The sequence below is a fragment of the Moesziomyces antarcticus genome, assembly GCF_000747765.1.
Source record: "Moesziomyces antarcticus DNA, scaffold: scaffold_v10002, strain JCM 10317, whole genome shotgun sequence".
Classification (NCBI taxonomy): Eukaryota; Fungi; Basidiomycota; class Ustilaginomycetes; order Ustilaginales; family Ustilaginaceae; genus Moesziomyces; species Moesziomyces antarcticus.
In genome coordinates, this window is record NW_014639008.1 from 1405289 (window position 1) to 1424405 (window position 19117).

The 19117-nt window shown below is 61.6% G+C and overlaps 4 protein-coding genes across 4 annotated transcripts; 1 reads left to right on the plus strand and 3 right to left on the minus strand.

The window, feature by feature from the left end:
• Positions 1-84: 84 nt before the first annotated feature.
• Positions 85-4374, minus strand: PAN0_002d1401 (uncharacterized protein; the record flags this gene model as incomplete). Its single annotated transcript, XM_014803567.1, has 4 exons — positions 85-1320; positions 1733-1828; positions 2245-2301; positions 3067-4374. The coding sequence occupies 4 exons, from the start codon at positions 4372-4374 to the stop codon at positions 85-87; spliced, it is 2697 nt and encodes an 898-aa protein (XP_014659053.1).
• Positions 4375-6062: 1688 nt separating this feature from the next.
• On the minus strand, positions 6063-10347 carry PAN0_002d1402 (uncharacterized protein; the record flags this gene model as incomplete). The annotated part of the gene is made up of 4 exons (XM_014803568.1): positions 6063-9361; positions 9430-9584; positions 9724-10240; positions 10317-10347. The coding sequence occupies 4 exons, from the start codon at positions 10345-10347 to the stop codon at positions 6063-6065; spliced, it is 4002 nt and encodes a 1333-aa protein (XP_014659054.1).
• A 2475-nt stretch (positions 10348-12822) lies between these two features.
• Positions 12823-14076, plus strand: PAN0_002c1403 (nucleosome assembly protein Nap1; the record flags this gene model as incomplete). The annotated part of the gene is made up of 1 exon (XM_014803569.1): positions 12823-14076. The coding sequence occupies one exon, from the start codon at positions 12823-12825 to the stop codon at positions 14074-14076; it is 1254 nt and encodes a 417-aa protein (XP_014659055.1).
• Positions 14077-14571: 495 nt separating this feature from the next.
• On the minus strand, positions 14572-19104 carry PAN0_002d1404 (uncharacterized protein; the record flags this gene model as incomplete). Its single annotated transcript, XM_014803570.1, has 1 exon — positions 14572-19104. The coding sequence occupies one exon, from the start codon at positions 19102-19104 to the stop codon at positions 14572-14574; it is 4533 nt and encodes a 1510-aa protein (XP_014659056.1).
• Between the last annotated feature and the right edge of the window lie 13 nt (positions 19105-19117).

The following is a 19117-nucleotide window of genomic DNA, read 5'->3' on the forward strand; positions in this document are numbered from 1 at the left end:
CGGCACATTCTGACTTCTTCACCACTTGGCACTTGCACACGATGATGCGATTTGAGAGTGAGATTCAATGCGGATGATGGGAGTCTAGGGAATGGGACCGTCGAAGCGCTGGAGGATCCAGGCGTCTGTTCCGCCGCGCTTGGTGCGTTCGGCGGTGGCAATGCGTGTGTCACCACGGTAGAAGCCACGCTTGACAGCCGCCGTATCGTCCGCGGGAGCTTGGAAGCCGTGTGCGCGGTACAAAGCAATCGCGTGCATGTTGGACGGATGCACCTCGAGAAACGTGCGCGCCAAGTACTTTCCGCCCGGCCTGGAATCGCGAAGCTGCGCCAGACTGCATCCCACCACCCCACGAAGGTAGGGCGACTTTGACCCACTCGCGCCCATCGAAGCCATGAGCGTCGATTCGTCGATAAAGCGGGGTGAGAGCGGTGCGACGACGGGTACGGCGCGGGGGTTGCGCATCCGCATCGCCATGTGTCGCGCCTTGTGCATGCACTCTGCATGCAGAGCCGCGAGCAGCTTAGCACCCAACCCCTGCCCGCGCTCCTCGGGCGCCGTTGCAAGCGTAAGCACATGCACATCCACCAACGCACTCGCATCCTCCACCGCCTTTTTGCCAGATCCACCGCCGAACCACAGATGGTCTTCGCTCGGTGCGGCCACCACGCTGAGGTGCGCCGACACCACGCCGAGGATCGTCTCGGTCTCGACAGCGCGTGCGTCTGCACCGCGGGGCGGCGGGATCGACATGACCTTCTTCACGGGTGCCGACGCCATATCTGTCGGTCCGGGCAGGTCGGCGAGTACAGGCTTGTGCACCGTCGCTCCGCGCTCGGCAAAGATGTCGGAAAATACAGAGGTGGCAGGCGTGTTGTTGATGCGGCCGTCGCGGCCGCGCGGGCTGATCATGCGCGTGTGCGGCGCAGTAGGCACGAGTCCAGCCCCTGGCCCCATGGCGGAGAAGAGCGACGATGTCGTGGCACGTCCGCCGTGACCCGGCGACGATGACAAACTCGACTGGTCTGACGACTCGGCCGCCCGCGCCGCATCGAGCTGGAGCGACTTCAGACCCGTGCTGGCTTCGTCGTCGCTGGCAGACAGCGAGGCAGGCGACGTGGATTGCGGCGATCCGGGCAGGCTGTCTGCATCGTCGGGACGGCGAGCTGCCAGTCCGACCAGATCGGCAGCCGCAGGTAGCGGCGCCGCGGGCTCCGGGATGGGCTTGGCCACCGCCACCAGACACACGTGCCGGTCATCCACCAGCAGCCGCAGCAGGAACGACGCCGTCGACGTATATGTCTCGCCGTGATCCGGAGACTGTGCAATACAAGCAAAGGCAAAGCGTCAGCATCTACTTCACATGTGTGCAGGGATGTTCACGGCCGAAAAGAGGCGCGGACAAGCTCAAGGTATCCCGAACCAGCGGCTTGCTCCCCACTCTGACCGGAAGGCAGCCGCATCGCTTAGGAAAGCTTTGGCCCGCCATCAAGCGCAAGTGCGGGGAGGAATGTGGGGAAGCGGGAGCATGCACGAGAGATGTCCGATCCGACGACGTGGCGGGAGCCAGACGCATCGCCGGTCCATCGGCGAATCTGGACAGCTCGGTCGGAAAATGACGAGAATGCCGGTCGTCTGCTGGTGCTACACGTCTCGGAGAAGCAGGATTCATCCTCCACTGCTCTGAGTGCCCGACCAAAGCGGGCGATGACGCTCGCCAGCCAACCTCAACCTGAGCAGTGCTGACAGGAAGGCCGGTCAACGCCTCAGAGCGAGGAGACAGATGGCGAGACTCTGCCGGCGGCGGGGTAGCGAGATGGCCGGGAATCTGGGGGCGGCAATCTTGAGCACACGAGGGCCGAGCCAGGACCGGGGCGCGGGGAGCAGGGAGCGGAGAGCGGGAAATGGATCCACAAAAAAATCCGCTGCGGGACTCGAGAACGTGGGAGCGAGCCCAGCTGAAAAAACACGCCTCTTCGTCAAAACCCTGCGTGGATTTTTTAGCGACTTCATGCCGAGCGCATGCGCGGTGCAAAGATCCTGCACCGATAAGGCTCGGCGCCCAGAGCCCAAACGGTGTGCTGGAAAAAAAGAAATCACCGACAGCGTTCGAGCGAGCAAGGCGCAAGTCTCGCCGAGAATCCGACGAAGATCGAGCGAAGACCGAAAGCTGACCCCAGATCCAAGGGCGAAGCAGTGGCCGCCTGCGTAAAAGCTTTATCGATGGCGCATCTGTGACCGGACCGGCTGAGCCAGACCGCACTCCGGTGCGCCGGATCGGCCAAGCTCGAGCGCGCGGCGCTAAGCCTTCAGCCCGGGCGAGCTTGGCACTAATCGCGCACGCCTGGGCAGGGCGATTCCGCCCACGATCAAGATACGACTGAGGTTGGAGCAGCTGAGAACATCACGAGCGCAAGAAGAGGGAGGAGGGGGGATGGAGCTTTCTGGCCGCAAGCGAGGTATGTAGGGCTGAGCTCTGAACTTTTTTTGTTCTTGCTCGACCCCGTCGAACCTCGTGCGCAGCATCGCAGCGCATGTGTCACACACTCGCTGCACTGCATTGCAATGCGCCGCCACGGCGGACCGAAAGACAATGGGCGTGACGTTGCGAATGGTCGGCCACCTGCTGCTCCCTGCATGTGTGGGTGCAGCTGCAACCGTGCCTGGCCTTACAGTCGCCCCTGCCTCTGAGCACCTTCGGCAGAACTACCGATGGGCGGTCGAGCCTGGCTCCTCGTCCCCACCGTCGAGACGACCTCTTGGGCAGGATGCGAGTGTCCAGGCCGACAGATCACCGGAAGGCCGTGCGCCAGGCACTGCCCGTCCCTCTTCAATCTTTTTTTCTTCTCTTTCAAGCTTCGTGTGTTTTTGCAAAGCCGTGCGTTCTTCATGCAGGAAGCTTTTTTTGGTGCAGGTCGAAGCGGTTGAAGCAGATGCGGACGCGGAACAGATGCGCCGAGAGTCGAATCGATCGCGAGCTTGTTACAGCCCCGCTCAGATGGGTGAGGTCGTGAAGCCGCCGAAAAGCGGCCGCGCTGGCAACAGAGGCGAGCAGCGGCAGGAAACCGGCCATGCCGCCTGTCCGCAGCACTCAAAGTTGGCGCGAGGCGCACCGCCTGCAAGGTGGGCCATGGGACCGCTGGGGCTGCCCCTGGTCGTCGAGTCGACGGGAGACGATAATGGACAGCTGGAAAGCGTGAGGGACGCCATGTGGTGACTTACTCTGTCTGAATCGCCGTGGAAGGCGTGCAGGTCTCGCACCTGCTCCAAGTCGCCGCGGCGGAGCGCACGCACTTCGATGCGCGAGTCGAGTGCCGCAGCTCGTGCTGCTGGGTCGATCTGTTTGGCGCTCGGTGGAGCCAAGTGTGCCGGGAGGGGAGGCATAGCAACCTCGTCGGGGTCGTGGATCCTGACTTCTTGTGATGCTTGTCCGATGGATGCGCCTGATTCGAATTGCAGACCAAAGTCGAGGTCGTGCGGTGTCTCGCCCTCGACCAAGCTGACGGATGACGCGTTCGAGACAGGTCGATGCGGCATGGGAGGAGCGTCGGCTAGGCCAACGTGCGGGTGCTGGAATGGATAGAGCTGTCGAACCACATCTGAGGCGTCCGGGGCCAAAGCGGCTTCCTCTTCGTCTGTAAGGAGATCCTCGTCGTAAGGAACGTAGCTTGGCTTCCTCTCTTCGATCTCGAGGTTGCGTCGAACGCCTTCGAGTCGCGAGGCAAGGTAGGCAGCGTCGGGAGCGTGACTCATGAGTCTCTCGTCGCGCAATGCTTCGAGCTCCAGTTCGACCGCGTGGACGGTCTTGCCCTTCCATCGTCGCCCTCCGAATGACAGGCCGTCCGCCTCGTCGTCGCTGCTGCTTTGCTGCGCGTGTGCGTCTGCGACAGCTCGATTGTGAAGCCCAGACTGCTTGACAGAGTTTGTCAGACCCTGGTCGCCGACGCCCCGGTTGATGGACGAGGGCGCGACATTGACCTTCTTGCCGTACACTGGCATGGGCGCGAACGAGGCGCGCACATCAAAGTCCGGTGCGTCTGAGCTGGCACGCGAGGAGAGACTGCTGGAAATGCTTCCGCCTTCGTCCTCCGAAAGGCCAGGTGAGCCAACCTGGAAGGTAGCGCGGCGCTTCTTTCGTTGCGGAAGCTTGATCTGCTGGCCCAAGTAGCCAAACCCATGCGTGGATGCGACTGGCTGTGCTGAGGACGAGCCTGATGCAGTCGCGTCATTGGTTTCGACGGTAGGTTGAGCGCTTGGAGCGGCCGGAGCGGGGGTCGGGTCGACTTCCGGGGCCATCGTGAGCCATCCAGTGAAGCGAGAACGAGACGGCCCGGCCATCTGCTCCTGAAGTGTGGACTCTCCCTCGAACGACATGATGCGAATGACGCGTATTTAGTGGTGTAGGGTATAAAGCGATAAGATGAGAGTAAGGATGATGTCGCCTGAGCTATGCTGTCACGCGATGCGGTGATCGTGCCCTCAGAGAGTGAGATGCTTGAAGATGGTGCTTCACAACAACAGCATGGCGGGTCTGCAGCAGGCTGATTGCTCCTGGGCGGTTTGATTGGGTTGGGGCTAGGTGGTTGGGGTTCGGAGAGCGCGTTTCAGCTGCTGTGCGCTACGGCTCAACAGATGAAGTTTGGATAAGGAGGAGTCACGACGATGGCGTGGGAAACGCAGGTGATGGAAGTGATTTGGGTTCGGTCCGATTCCGAGTCTGAGTTGCTTTACTGAGCTGAGCTGCGTCGAGATACTTTCCGCGAGTATGCAAGGGCGTAGGCGATGGGTGATCTAGACGAAGCAGGGAAACAGAGGGGATGGATGGGAGGGAAGTGATGTGCGTGTTGGTTGAGGCTGAGGCTKAGGCGGTTGGCGGTGTCGGTGGAGGACCGGGTATCAGACGGGCTCAGGTTTGTGTTGAATGCGGGATGTGTGGGCCAGGGTTGCGGAGCTGCTGGTCGCGGTGTCTGGGCGAGATAGGCGCATAAGCACAGCCGGGCACGAAATCACACAATCACGAGCGAGTGCGGCACAAAGCCGAATTTCGCAGCAGGGTCCGCGCATCACTCGGCGAGCTTTCAAAAGCCATGCCACCGCCGCATCCAAATCGCGCACGTTCGCCAGCCTTTTTTGGGCCTTTAAGCCCGAGCCTCGCTCGAGTGTGTGGAGCAGATCAGCGGCAGGATCCCTGCGGAAATTTTCTTTTGTTTGTGGAGCGAGCGAGCAAGCGAGCGACGCGCGATACCACCGCTCAGAGAGTTAGCCGGATCTGCCGAGATTAGAGCGAGTTGCATGCGTGGAGCGTTTTCGGCCCACCGCGCGCTGCTGCTCTGTCCATCGCCCCTGAAAAAGTCAAGGGCCCACTCTGCACAAAAGAATGCCGAGATTCATTGAGCCCCACTTGACCCCACCTGACAGCTTGCGATGATGTCCTGGTCAAAACTTGCGTCATGCAAGTGCTCAGAAACCCCACACACCGTCATGCGGCTTTCTTGCAAAGGGGGACAAGTAGTGGCCGAAATGAGACTCGATGAGACGGTCCGAGATAGATAGTGGCAACCCGCGCCGACGGACGTACCGGTCGAAACCAAACCAGCAACCCGGTGCGGCCGACTGAGGAAACCCTTGAGCTTCTGGCTCTGACTCAAGCTTTGCTCTTATCTCACAAAACCTTCAAAAAAAGGCAAAAGAAGAACTGCAGCACCTAGGATTCCCGCGTGGTCCCCCACCGCAGTACTGACTAGGCGATACCTTGCTTAACTTCGCAGATCGGACGGGATGCGGTGCTTTCAAGGTTCTATGGCCGCAGATGTTGGTGCCTCAGTCCAAGCATCCCATATACCCGATCCCGGACAACTCTGGTGTACGAGAACTGACACTGAGAGCAAACGGACACACACACAGGCAGAGGCTACAGTAGAATAAGACCATCGAGTTCCATAACGCATAAATCAAAGTACAGCAAAGAGCCACTCTTGTCAGCTGGCAGCCGGGTCATGCTGGGCAAGCTGCCTTGCGGCCCGGAATCTGTGCCTGCACAGACCGGACGCATGCTTGCGCTATCAAAGCACATGGCCACCAAACGTCTTGCCGGAGCTTGTCGTAGCCGCTGCTGCTCCCGCATCGCCTTGACCCCAATGCTGGCTACCGCGATCCGAATCGGCTCCATCGTAGGCACCGGAGATCGACGACCCGTCGGTTTCGTTCGACTGGCTCTCGCCGTCGCTCTTGGTGGTGCAACCGCCAGTGTCGCTCTTGTGATGCCGGTTGAGCGCGTCCAGACGTGCAAACGTCTTGCCGCACTGCTCGCACGTATGCGGCTTGATGTTGAGATGCAGATTCTGGTGGCGCTTGCAGTCGTGCGAGCGCGCGAAACTCTTGTCGCAACCGGGCCAGTCGCACTTGTACGGCCGCTCATCCGCATGCGATCGCAGATGGCCGCGCAGGTTGTACTGCCTCGTGAACGTCGAGCCGCATCCCGGAATCGGGCACGCAAACAGCGCCTCCGACTTTCGCCGCGACGCCGAAGCCGCTTGCGTAGCCTGGCTCGTGACAACCGGCACGGGCGGTGCTCCCAGCATCGAGCTCGCTGCCGAAGCCGCGCTCGATGCCGATGGCGATTGCGCAGCATCCTCCGCGCCTCCACCCATCTCGCCAAACATGTCAGACGAATACTGCACCAAGTTCCCTGCAGCATCGTAACCGACCGTGCCCCTGAAGTGCGGCAACGGCGACGCAGATGTGGCGCTGCTGTTGGACGTGTTGGACCCAAAGGAAAAGTGTCGGTCGTGGCCTGTGCGATAGGGGTGTACCCTTGGCGACGACGTCTGGTGGTTGCTCGGACCAGCGTTGTTCGACGACACCGAGCGTCCTGCCGACGGCGGCGCCAGTCCTCCGTCTGGCGCGGTGATCTTGGCGAGGAAGTCCTCATCAGCGCCCTGGTACATTCGGCTGCGCGACAGGTCCTCCGAGTGCGTGAGTCGGCGGTGTCCACCCGCAGAGCTCTGTCGCGCGCTGCTGGATCTTCGCAGTCTCGGCTGGGCAGACGCACCACCTGCAAAATTGGCGGACTGAGTCCCGTCGCCGGGGAAGCGCCACTGTGGATTGAACTCGCCCGGCCCCGATCCGCCCAGCTGAGAGGAAAAGTCGGATTCCCCCATCAGGTTGTTATTGCCGTTCAGTTGGAAGACGGGCGCCATCATCTGCTGCATTTGTTGTTGTTGCTGCTGCTGCTGTTGGTGTTGCTGCTGGTACGGCTGTTGATGCTGCTGCTGCTGTTGCTGTTGTTGCATGAGGGCTTGTTGCTGCTGCCAGCTGGCCAGAAGGGCAGCGTTGCTAGGATCAAAAGCCTGCGAGAGGTCGACAGGTAGCTGGGCATTGCTCAACAGAGCAGGGTTCATCGTCGCCGGCTGGGTGGAGCCGAGCTCGTTTGATGCACCTTGGAAGCCTGTCGGGTCTGCTTTCAAATGCGTCCAGTCGATGTCGAGGCTGTCCTGGTCCTTCGCGTTGGATGCGTTGGTGGCAGCAAGCGACCAGTCGAACGCAGTACCTGCTGCTCCCGCATCGCCGCCGACCACTGGGGATCTTGGACCTATATCCGAATTGGCACGTTTGCGGAACATGGCGAGCGTGGGAGACTCGGTCTTGCCCGTCGATTGGAATCCCATGTCGACGTCCAAACGCAAGAACTGCCGGATCTTGTCGTACGAGTCCTGACGCTTGGCCTGGCTCGACCACTGGCCGGGCGCGTGCACGGCAGGATTGCGCTGCGGGTTGCCAGCCAAGGTCGACATCATCTGAGCCGACTCGGTTGTGTATCCTTCGGGAATCAGTCGACCGCTAGCCAAGTTCGGTCGGAAAGGCTGCTCGTTCGACGATGGCTGTTGAGCCTCGACGGTTGTGCCTGGGGTCGAGGCATAGCTGAATGGCTCGTTGTGCATGGTCAAGGGCTGATCGGACTGGAGCCAGCTGCTGGAGGCATCGGGCTGATTCGATGGCGCAGAGATGCCCGAGGTAGCGGCGTGGGAGGCGACTAGCTGAGCAAGGACGTCCTGGAAACCGCCCGATTGACCGTGCGCACCCATGGCTCTTGGCGTCGAGGGCGAAGGCGCCATAACGTTGATGCGGGGCATCGCAGTGTCAGCGGTTGCAGCGATTGGCGTAAAGTCCATCGAGCTGCCAGAGACAGAGACGGTGGGGATGCCCAGCGTGAGTTGCGGGGTGCTACCGGCGGGTCTGCCGCCGAACGTTTGGTTATTTGTTGACGGAAACGTCGAGCCATCTGCGCCTTGTGAGCTGGTAGCGGCCTGATTTGCGGGCGAGCCGGCGTAGTCCGAGCTTTCTTCAAAGGTGGGTGGGTAGCGCTGATCCTCATCGAGGCGAATTTGACCGATCTGGCCGACAGTCTGAGACAGTGCCGGGTCCGAAATGAAGCCTCTGTCGAACTGAGGTGGGCTCGCCGCCTCGGAGCTGTGAGAGCCCGAGCGGTGGTGCGAGCCCGCCGGAGATATCGCTCCGAGGTAGGGGCTGGAGAGCGGACTTGGGTTGACATTGTTGTCGCGAAAGGCATTCGGCGCTCCGAGGTGATTGAGGTCGGAAGAGGATGCGGCGGGAGATGGCTGGGAAAGGATGGATGAGGAGGAGGAGGATGCCGGCGCTGCGCTCAGGAAGCTGGTCTGGGTTGGCGCGCTGTAGCCATCAGCGGAGGATGGATCGTAGAACGCTCCGCTGTAGGCGTTGTCGGTGAGCGCCTGCTGCTGGGCGGGGTCATTGAAGTGGTGTTGTGTGCTCGAGGCGCCGGTGTTCTGCATGTCGACGCGTGTGGGAAGGGCGGCGTCGTTGCAGCCAGCCCCGGCGGGACGAGAATGGCAATCGGGCGCACCGATAGTACTGTGGTCCGAGTCGGAGTAGGCGATGAGGTCGAAGGGATTGAGCTCGGTTGCTAGCACCTTTTCGATGCGCTCGAGATACCTGAGGCGTCGAGAAGGGATGGAGGGTGCGCTGCGAGTGCCTTGCTCTTCCAAAGGTTCCGGGGGGTGGTCAGAAGGCGAAGCAAGCTCGAAGTCTTTGCCCGAGTCCAGGGACGATTTGAAAGGATCGTCGAGCTCGAACTCGAAGAGCGTCGAAGTGTCGGAGCCGGGCGTCAAGGGGCTGGGCTCTTCGGTCTGAAAGGAAGGAATCGGAAGCGAGATGGTTGCGAAGGGAGGCATCGAGGTCAGCTTTTGTCCACGGCGACTGATCGCTTGATCCGGCCGTGCTTCGTTCGGATACGGTGCAGTAATAAGGGGCGGGCCGCTAAAGTCGTTGGCGTCGAAGCAGAGCAGGACGCGGTACTGGTGTTGTATGGGCGGCGGGCCCGCGGCTGATGGTGATGAGGATGGCGGATGCAACAAAAGTGGGCGCGCTAAAGTATTGCTGTTGATGGTGGACGAATGAAAGAGGAGCTGAGGTGCTCGGAGGGTGCATCAACGAGCCGATTGAGGCTATGCTGGTGAATGATGGCGATGGTCGCAGCGAGACCGGGTCGAGATGGACCGGTTTGGGGCGTGGGCGAAGAGGGATGTGCAAGCGACAGGGCGGACTTGCTGTACGGGGAGAGCGAAAGGAGCTAGCGTGGGAGTGGGGCGATGCTGTGTCGGTGCGATCGATCGGCAATGCACGCCCGAGGTTCGGAGGAATGTACGGATGCGTTGTTGACAGAAGCGAGGTCGGGGTGCGAGTCACATGCGCGGAACGAGGAGGACTCGGGTGCGGCGGCGGCGGCGAAGGGGCGGGCGGGCGGGCGGGCGGGCGAGGACGTCGGCGGAAGGGTCGGTGTTGATAGTGTGGCAAGCTTGTGCTGGGCGAATCGCGGCGACAAAGCCGATCCAGTACTTACAGAGATGCGCTTGTCCAGGCGATGCAATGACGGGGGGCAGGCGGCCCACGCGATGGCAGCAGGACGAGGAGGAGGAGGGCAAGGGCGTCCAATCCGGGATGGGTGTCAGGAAGGGGTGTGGCTGTGCCGGGCCATGTGGCTCGCTGAGCTCGAATGCAAGGCAGCTCGGATCGACGTGGGTGCGCAGCCGACCCAGGTGTTGCCGTCCTGACGGGTGAAGATGTGCAGCCGAGGTGTGCACCAGGCGGGTGACGTTGGAATCCGTTCGTTTGCCTTGTGAGAGAGAGCCGTGGATGGCAGAAGACGTGTATGAGCTTGCCGCGGGTTGGATGGTGGCAGCGGTACAAGGTGGTGTCGCGCGTTCTGTGAAAGGGTGGATGGAAATGCAAATCCAAAAAGGGCTCGATCCCACTCCTCGCTTTGCAGAGGGGGCGCCCACGAGGGCACGAGTCGATTAGTCCATCATCCATGACGCGTGCGGCTATCAACGACCAGAACGGATTTTCCACCTTTTTCGAGTCCTGGGTGGGCCACTCGCTCGCTCTCCACTTCCACCTGACTCGGACCCCACCCTCTGCTGGCGGCTGCCACCCACCGCCGCCGCTCCGAGATGCAGCTGCGGCTCAGCTTGCCTCCTCCGCTCCGAATTCCGAGGTGGTCATTCCTATCCTTGTGGTGCCGTCCACAATCCTGTATTGCGTCGACAAGGCCGACGAGCGCCAACACACAGCATTGCAGAGGCTCAGCTCGTCTGTCTCAGCTTTCTAGCGCTGTTTGTGTCGGCGAGTGCCCACGGTTTTGGACCAAGAGAGAGCGACATCCAACAAAGCGTCTCGGGAAAGAAAGAAAAAAGACCACCAGAAAATGAACAAAAATTCGGAGAGCCAAAGGACGGTGGAACGCGGGCTTGCACACTTTGGCTCGCCGTGCATTGCCTTTTGAGCACTGCCACACCTGTCCAATTGGCTCGCTTGTGCATCTTGCTTCCAAAGGGTCTCGCCGCGGCTTCTTGCGGCTTGTCATCTCCACGGCCACGGAGCGCTGTCCAAGGAATGCCAAGCCCGACGCGTGCCGAGGCCCACTCACTCCATCTTCGGTCGCGCAAACATGGTCCGGGCGTGAGATGGTCGCTTCGCCTCGTGCGGCGGTGCTCCACGTTACAACGATCCTGCTCCATCACGGCTCCACAGATCTAACATCCGGACAAAAATACATGCAATGTGCGGGAGCGTATGATAACATTTTGGAAAAGATGGAATTGGACCCTGCGCGTTGACCACCTCCTTCATTTGCTCCGAGCGCAAGAACCACTTTTTTGGRGGGGGGGGGGGGAGAAGGATGCTCGCTGCTCSCCGTGCTGCAAGAGGTCTGGCATTGACAATCGGGCCTACATCACTGACTGAGCAGACAGCTGCCGACCGCCTTGATATCCGGGATCTTCCGAACGTGGCCTGGAGCTACGGGCAGCCCGGGTCAGCCTTGATGCTGCCCTGGCCACCGCCTCGACGGCGCGCGACCGCTGGACGTGACTCTGTGCTTCCCACCGCGAGTCTTGTTGCAATATTGGCGCGGCTGCGTCGTGCGGCTCGTTCAAGTCCGCAGCGTGGCTGAAGCATAGCAGAGCAAGGATGCAGAGAGTGACCGACCGACGGTTGGCAGCCGGGACCCCACTCGTCCCGAATGGCGGCAAGCAGGAGCACCCGTGAGGCCTGGCTCGCAGAAACGCGCAGCAGCTCGAGGCTGAGGCGGCTTTCCCAACACCTGGCTGACGCTTCGAGATAAGCAGCGCTCGTCGCCGGCTGCAGCTCTCGAAAATCGGAACAGCAAACGCGCTGAAAAAAAAAGTTTGGGATGCCCACAGCCGAAAGCACACCTGTCAAGACGACGGCCACAGAATCGCTTGATGGCGCTGCCCTCCCAAACATTGGCATCTCATTCGGCATGTATGGTATCGCCATTTGCAATGAACCTGAGTCGAAGCGCTCACCGTCAAATGAGGCTCATTCTCCTTCGTGGCCTCGATACGATGCGACGCAATAGCGATTCTCCAGACACGGACGAGCCACGGCTCATCTTTGAGCTGTCCTAGCTCTGGACCGACCACTGACGCCCGAGTGTGGGGAGATTCCAGCCAGGCGAGACAAAGGGTCGAGAGAGCGAGCTCCAACTTTGGCTAGAGTCTGTGCGTCAGTCTACGAAAAGCTGCGTGGCTCGGGTTGAATTTCGCCTCTCTGGCATTTGTATTCGCTCTCTGAATCGGCACGGCCCAAAAAGAATGGCAGGCGCTGGCGAGTGGAGGTTGAAGCCGCTCAGCAGAGGAGTCGAGTTGAAATCTCATCGCCCCCTCCCCCAAATCCCAATTCGACCGTGCAAATCCCTTGCAGCGTCGCCTGTCGATTGCAATCAGTCGCTCGCTCGCTCGCCCGCCCTGTGGAACACTCTGACGCGATTTCCATCCACTGCAACTCAGCCCGGGTCGGTTGGCGAGGACGCGGGCGCGGGCGCGGGCGCGTGCGCTGCGTCAGGCTGGCTTCACTGGCAGTCGCGAGCGAGCCACAACCAAAAAAAGGGGAGCAGGGCGCCAAAGCAGACAGGCTGGCTCGCCACTCGAAACCGCAGCGGAACTGCGTCGCTGTAGCCAGCCTGCCAACCTTTTGAACTGGATTTTGAGCTTTTGGTTGGATCGCCCATCCGCCAACACCATCACTGCAGCAGCGCCTTTCTCTCTATCCACCGCCACACCATCTCTTCCTCCTTCACCCCCTTGCTCGCTTTGAACACCAAGGCAGCTACGCTTCTGCCCATCGTAGAGTCCACGCTCCCGTCCACGCCACACTCTGCACACTCGGCCTGACCGTTGGCCGCCGCGACTCACTGCTACCCATCACCGGCCTCATCCTTCTTCAACCTCACCTTCGTTCACCAAACCCACCACATCCGTCATCATGTCCGGCGCCCAGGAGATCGGCAGGAGCAAGAACTCCGACGCCATCGCGCCCACCCCGCAGAACACCCCGCTCGACAATGCTCCCCTCACCCGTGAGGCGCTCTCGCGCCCCACGGTCGGAACCATCGGCGAGGAGGACGAGAGCGCCGTAGACGTCGCCTCGGCCCTTCAGGGCAACCCCGCCCTCGCTGCCATGGTGCAGGACAAGCTCTCCAGCCTCGTCGGCCGATCGTCCGGCTACGTCGAGTCGCTCCCCAACCACATCCGCAGGCGCGTCGAGGGCCTCAAGGGTGTCCAGGTCGAGCACCACAAGATCGAGGCCGACTTCCAGAAGGAGATCCTCGAGCTCGAGAAGAAGTACGCTCAGCGCTACAAGCCCCTCTACGAGCGACGTGCCGCCATCATCCAGGGCAAGACCGAGCCCACCGCCGACGAGGTCAAGGCCGGCGAGGCCGTCGATGCCGATGAGGACGACGAGGACGAGCAGCCCGAGTCGCTCGCCGACGTCAAGGCGCCCGCCGAGGGTGCCAACGGCATCCCCGAGTTCTGGCTCACCGCGCTCAAGAACCACATTGCGCTTTCGGAGCTCATCACCGAGCGCGACGAGGAGGCGCTGCGTGCGCTCGTCGACGTGCGCATGAGCTACCTCGTGGACCAGGCGGGCTTCAAGCTCGAGTTCGAGTTTGAGCCTTCCAAGAACGACTACTTCACCAACTCGGTGCTCAGCAAGACCTACTACTACCAGGACGAGGTCGGATTCTCGGGTGACCTCGTGTACGACCACGCCGAGGGCTGCAAGATCGAGTGGAAGGAGGACAAGGACCTGACGCACAAGATCGAGACCAAGAAGCAGCGCAACAAGAACACGAACCAGACGCGCACCGTCAAGCGCTCGGTGCCCGTGGAGTCGTTCTTCAACTTTTTCAACCCGCCCAAGCCGCCCAAGAACGGCGAGCTGGACGACGACGAGGCGGACCTGGACGAGCTCGACGAGCGTCTGGAGCTCGACTACCAGATCGGCGAGGACCTCAAGGACCGCATCATCCCGCACGCCGTCGACTTCTTCACGGGCAAGGCGCTGCAGTACGAGGATCTCGACGAGCTCGACGACGCCGACTTTGACGACGAGGACGACGAGGATGACGAGGATGAGGACGACGACGACCAGCCGCGACGATCGGCGCAGCTCGGTGCGTCGGCCGGCTCGCAGATGGCCGGCTCGCAAGATCCTCAGGAGTGCAAGCAGCAGTGAGCGCGCACGTGTGCGCTCGTAGCGTGACATGACCCCAACCTTGCCAACCCCATGCTTCAAGCTGAGGCAAGATCGATTTTGTACAAGATCATGTTTTGTTTTCCTTGCCCTACTCCACCCTTTTCTTGTGCTCGCAAACCTGTTCGACCAAAGCCCATGTTACTTTCGACCCCACGACGTCCAAATTTGCGAACAGATTTCTGGTTACGATGCGATGGAGTGGGGGGTTGGTGCAGTGCGTGAAAGTGCATCGTGTTCTGAGCTGAGGCAGAGTAGCATCGATCTTGGACATGCATTCGACGTCGATGCTGGAGGACGGGTCAGAAGAACCGCGCGAGCCAGAAGATTTCACCCCACCGTTTCTTTTCAAAGACTCAAAGTTGGGGCTGGGAGAGATCACGAACGGTTGGCAATTTGCAAGCTACAAAAGAGAGGGAAGGAAAGGGGGTATATGGCGTGGTACAGACCAGCTGTGTCACGCGCGCGCAGGGTGGTTTAAAAGTCGTCGTCGCTGGCGTCGAGGTCGGGCGCTCTGGTTGGCTTGCTCGCCTCCTCGGACGGTTCAGGCTGGGCGTTGAGGAATGCAGCAGGAACGCTGGGTACGGGTGGGGCAGATGCATCCGAGCTAGGCGGGGGGTCGATGGGCGATGGCTTGGACTGTGTCCTTCTGCGCGGCAGGGCGAGCGGCGCATGTGCCGTCGTAAGCCCAGCGTGCCTTGAACCCTCAGTCGCTGTCACCGAGCCCGCTTGTTCAGCAGTAGTTAAGGACATCTTGGGTGCCTCGTGCGTGGGCGTATCGAGGCTGACGCCCACCAGCTCGCTCTCGCTCACCACCGAGATCGGTGACACGAGCTCCTCGGGTGCGAGACCGTCTCGCATCGACGACATCACCCAAGCCGATTGGCTAGTAGGTTCCGCCGCGCTGGAACTCGCGCCGAGCAGCGTAGGCGAGCCGGTTCGATGCAGCCCCGACGTGGCAGAAGCCGACGGCGCAATCGTGCCTCCGTCAGACACTTCTTCCCATCCCGAGCCCACTTCCGAATCGGAAAGGTGCACTGTGGAAAAGCTCTCGTCCGGCCCTGCACGCGCCGGGCTTCTCGAAGGCGACACTTTTCCCGCCCTTGCAGCGCCAGCCACGACAGCGCCGACAGCAGCAGAGGCAGTAAGGTCCCGCCCGTCGATCTCGTCCGTGTCCGTCGCGTTGGTCGCCTTGCGCGCCATCGGCCGAGTCGTCGCCGCCGACGAAGTCGATACTTGTCGCATGTCTGAGCGATTCGGCCTCTGCACTCCGAGGCTGTCGTTGTGCGGCGTGAGCAGATCCAGCGAGGGGAAGGCGATTCCACTTGCTCCAGCGCCGTCGGTTCGGTCCGCTTTGGCTGCCGTAGCGGCGGGTCGGCCGTGTCCGAGCCAGGCAGCCGTCCTCTGCTGGCTCTCCCTGTACAGCGATTCGCCGGGACCCGCGTCCCGCTTTGATGGAAAGACCACACTTGTCTTGGGACTCGATCGCTGAGAGGTCCCTTCCGCCTTTTCAGCACTGATCTCGCGTTTCGCAGGGACGTCGTCTTGGTCCTCGCTCTTGCTGGCATCGTCATCGGAGCCAGCTTCGTCCGCGGACGGCTCGGAGAAGCTCTCCATGCTGGGGTCAAAGTCGTCGTCATCCACCCACTTTGGTGCGGACTCGGCGAAGGAAAAGATGGTCTTGGGCAGCGCTTTGATGCGCGCGCACAGATCGACCAGCGCCTCTTCGTCCTTGACCAGGAAACCCAGGAGCATGCTCGGGTCGAGCGACTTGATGGGCATCCTTCGCACTTTTTCGCAGTGAAACGTGGACGTCTGAGCCTCGGTGTATGCGTGGGACCACCACTCGTCCTCGTCGTCGCGGTCTTCGAGGGCGTATCGATGCGAGACATCGAGCCTGTGTGGGGCCGCAGCGGGAAAGGTGGTGGGAGGGTATCGTAGAGGCACGGCAGGTCGCACATTGTGCGGGTCGAGATAAAAGAGCGAGTTGCCTTGGTGGCCCATGAAGTAGTAGGACGAGGACGGCCTTCCACCTGCAATGCCAACGCTCTGTGGGAACGAGAAGGTGGCTTTGACCGATTCATAGTAGATGGGGTTGACAGTCTCGAGACCGAGTCGGATGCCGATCAGAATCAGCACGGGCCGACGCCAGACGGCAGTCTCGGCCCTGCGATTGCCAGAGAGCGTGCCGCTGGCTCGAGATTTGCCAGTCGAGGCACTTGCAGCTGCGCGGACCTCGTCGAGGTAGAAGACGCCGTCGTGTGCGAGTTCAACGGCAATACCAGCCTCGGGAAAGTCGGACACGAGCTGCTTGATGGCTCCGGCGGCGGTGGAGGGGCCGAACCACTCTCCGACCTCTTTGCCGAGACGTTTGCCCTCACGTGCCATTCGATGCACTCCGAACGGGCAGGCGGGGCTGGGATCGTCGAGGAACCAGCTGAGGATCCGGATGTAGGTGGCGTGACGGGCGCGCCTCTCTCGCCAGGTGGCAAGGGATTGATTCTCAGCGCTAGCGTCGAGCGAGGCGGTGGCGAGTTCCTCAAAGAACTCGATCTGTGATTTGGGCGCTGTCTCCCTCTGCCAGGATCTGCCGAGATGGACATTGATGAGCGCGTTGGCAAGCAGACTTTGGCCGGTGCGCAGCATGCAGCCCCAGCCCGAGTCGGTGGTGAGGCCAGCGCGGCTGAAGCCGGCGGCCTGGGCGGCTGCGGTGGCCCTGCTCCAGAGATTGGAGATGCCCATCTTTTCGCCGAGCGTTGCCGAGGCATTCACATAGCCGGCACCCAGCGCAGCGCCCAGGCCGAGGGGCGAGCCGGCTTGTTGTGCGGCTTCGTGTGCGACGTTGCTCTCTGCGGTCTTGCGACCGAGCCAGCCGCGACTGGCGGAAGCGGGAGGGCTACTTGAGCGAGTGGGGTCGGGGGCAGAGGGGGCGCCGGCCTGTGCCGACGGTGTTGTGGGATCGGATGGCTGGCTTTGAGCGATGGCGAGCGCCTCGGCTGCGGAGGCGGCTTGGTCCGAGATGGTGCCGTCGCGTGCGATGGGAGCAAAGTGATTGCGATACGTGCACCAGATTCTCGAGGCAAAGTCGGGTTGAAATGCCGACTGAGTTTCCGAAGCGGGCGGGGTGGGTCCGGACGAGGCGATGTTGAAGCTCGTGGCTGAGGATCGAGTCCTGAGACTTTCGGCGGTGGATGCGGTGGCAGCGGTGGAGATGGAGCTGCCGACGGTGGTGCGATCGGGCTGATTTGAGGAGGTTGTAGGCGCGAAGGAGGCGTAGTTGAGATCGAGTGGGCCACGACGCGGGGACGAGGCGGATACGCTTGAAGAAGGAGAAGCCGCGCGTCTTGCATCTGTTTGATCGTCGTCAGGTGCGTCGGATGCGACTGCGCGTGTGGCTGACTTTGGGTCTTGTGCGATGAGTGGCTCTGACTTTTGCGACTGTCGAGGAGCGTGCCAGACGCCGAGCAGCCAGATGCCCTCGTCTTGGTTTGCGCTCGAGTCTGTGTCGAGGAAGAACTTGAAGGCGCGATCTAAGCCAACGCCGCCGGGGACCCAACTGGAGGTGTTGGAAGTATTGCCACCAGCCTGGGAGTTGGTACTGGCGATGCCAGACCCGCTTGCGCTGCCACTGGCGCTTGCATCGCCACCGCCATTGCTGCCGGCGCCAGCGCCGCTCGTGTTGGTCGTCGAGCTTGCGCTTGTGGTCGCCAGGGTTGTGAGTGTCTGACTGGCCGTGAGCGGAGCGGACTGCGTACTCTCTGCTGTTGAGGCTTGTAGGGATCTGGTGGGTTTGGCCGAGCCTACGCTGGTCCAAGAGTGCAAGAGTGCGCCGGCTTTGGAGCGGCTGGGGATGCTGTCCGAGCTGGGGGCATTGGCGGAGGTGTCTCTTGAATGTTTTGAAGGCGAGATGGAAGCTTGAGCCATGACTTCGTTGATATCCGCTTCGCGCACAGGCGAGAGAGGAGCGCCTGGTTCGAGAGGCGAAGGGGAGTTATCGCTTCCGACCATGTTGTAGAGCCAGCCTGTGAGGCGGCGAGGCGCGCTTTGGTGAAGGTCGCGAGAGTCATGTTTGGGTCTGGTGTCGGCGGGGTCGGGTTCGGAGTGGCGGTGGTGTGGGTCGGGGGTTGTGATGGATGCGGTGCTCGAGCGTGCGCTTTCGGTGCTCCTTCTGGAGGCGTCGTGGGCAGAGAGGAGTTCGCTGTGCGTCAGGCGGCCTGGATGAAAGTCGGAGCTGGATTGTGAGGAGCTGGAGCGTGGGTTGGTGGAGACGGATTTACCGCGTCTTCGACCGATGCGCTTGAGAGAGTCGGAGAAGCGTTTTGAAGGCTCTGAATCTGCGGATGCGAGGGAGGAGGCATCGTCGGAGGAGGGGTTTGCGGAAGCGGCTTGATTGGACTGGTGGAGGTTGAGGAAGCTCTTGCTGCCCATGCGCCGCAAGAGGCCGAGAGGGTGCTGCGAGGCAGGCGAAGTTGCAGACGAAGAGCGCGATGCGGCGTCGGGATTGGGCGACGAAGCGGCAGCATTGCTGCTGGATGCGGCGCTGGCCGAGCTGCCTGCGTTGCTTGCACTAGCGCCTCCGAGCAAGCTGCGTATGCTGTTGCTGCGACCGAAGAATTTGCGACGATTGAAGCCGGAGTTGGAAGTAGATGGTGCAGCGGAGTGGGATTGTGGCGGCGGAGAGACAGACGAGGAGGACGGCGTTGGATCTGGGCTTCTCCAGGTGGCCGAGCGGGATCGCGTTGTGGTGGTGGCAGAGGGCGAGTGGGAACGCATGGCGGACGAGGATTGCTGATCGGTGGGAGTGGCTGCGTTGTGCTTGAGCAGCATGGTGGCGCCGAGGGAGTTGACGCGTACACGGATCCCCCTTTTAGGCTGCGGCTGCGGCTGAGCATGGGCTTGGTTTGCGGTGGAGGAAGAGGCGGAGGTCGAGTCGTGGATGGGGATGGTGCGAACAGGGAGACCGTAGCTGGCAGGCCTGGGCGAGGCAGTCTGGGGGGCAGCGCCGGACATTTTGCACCGATGC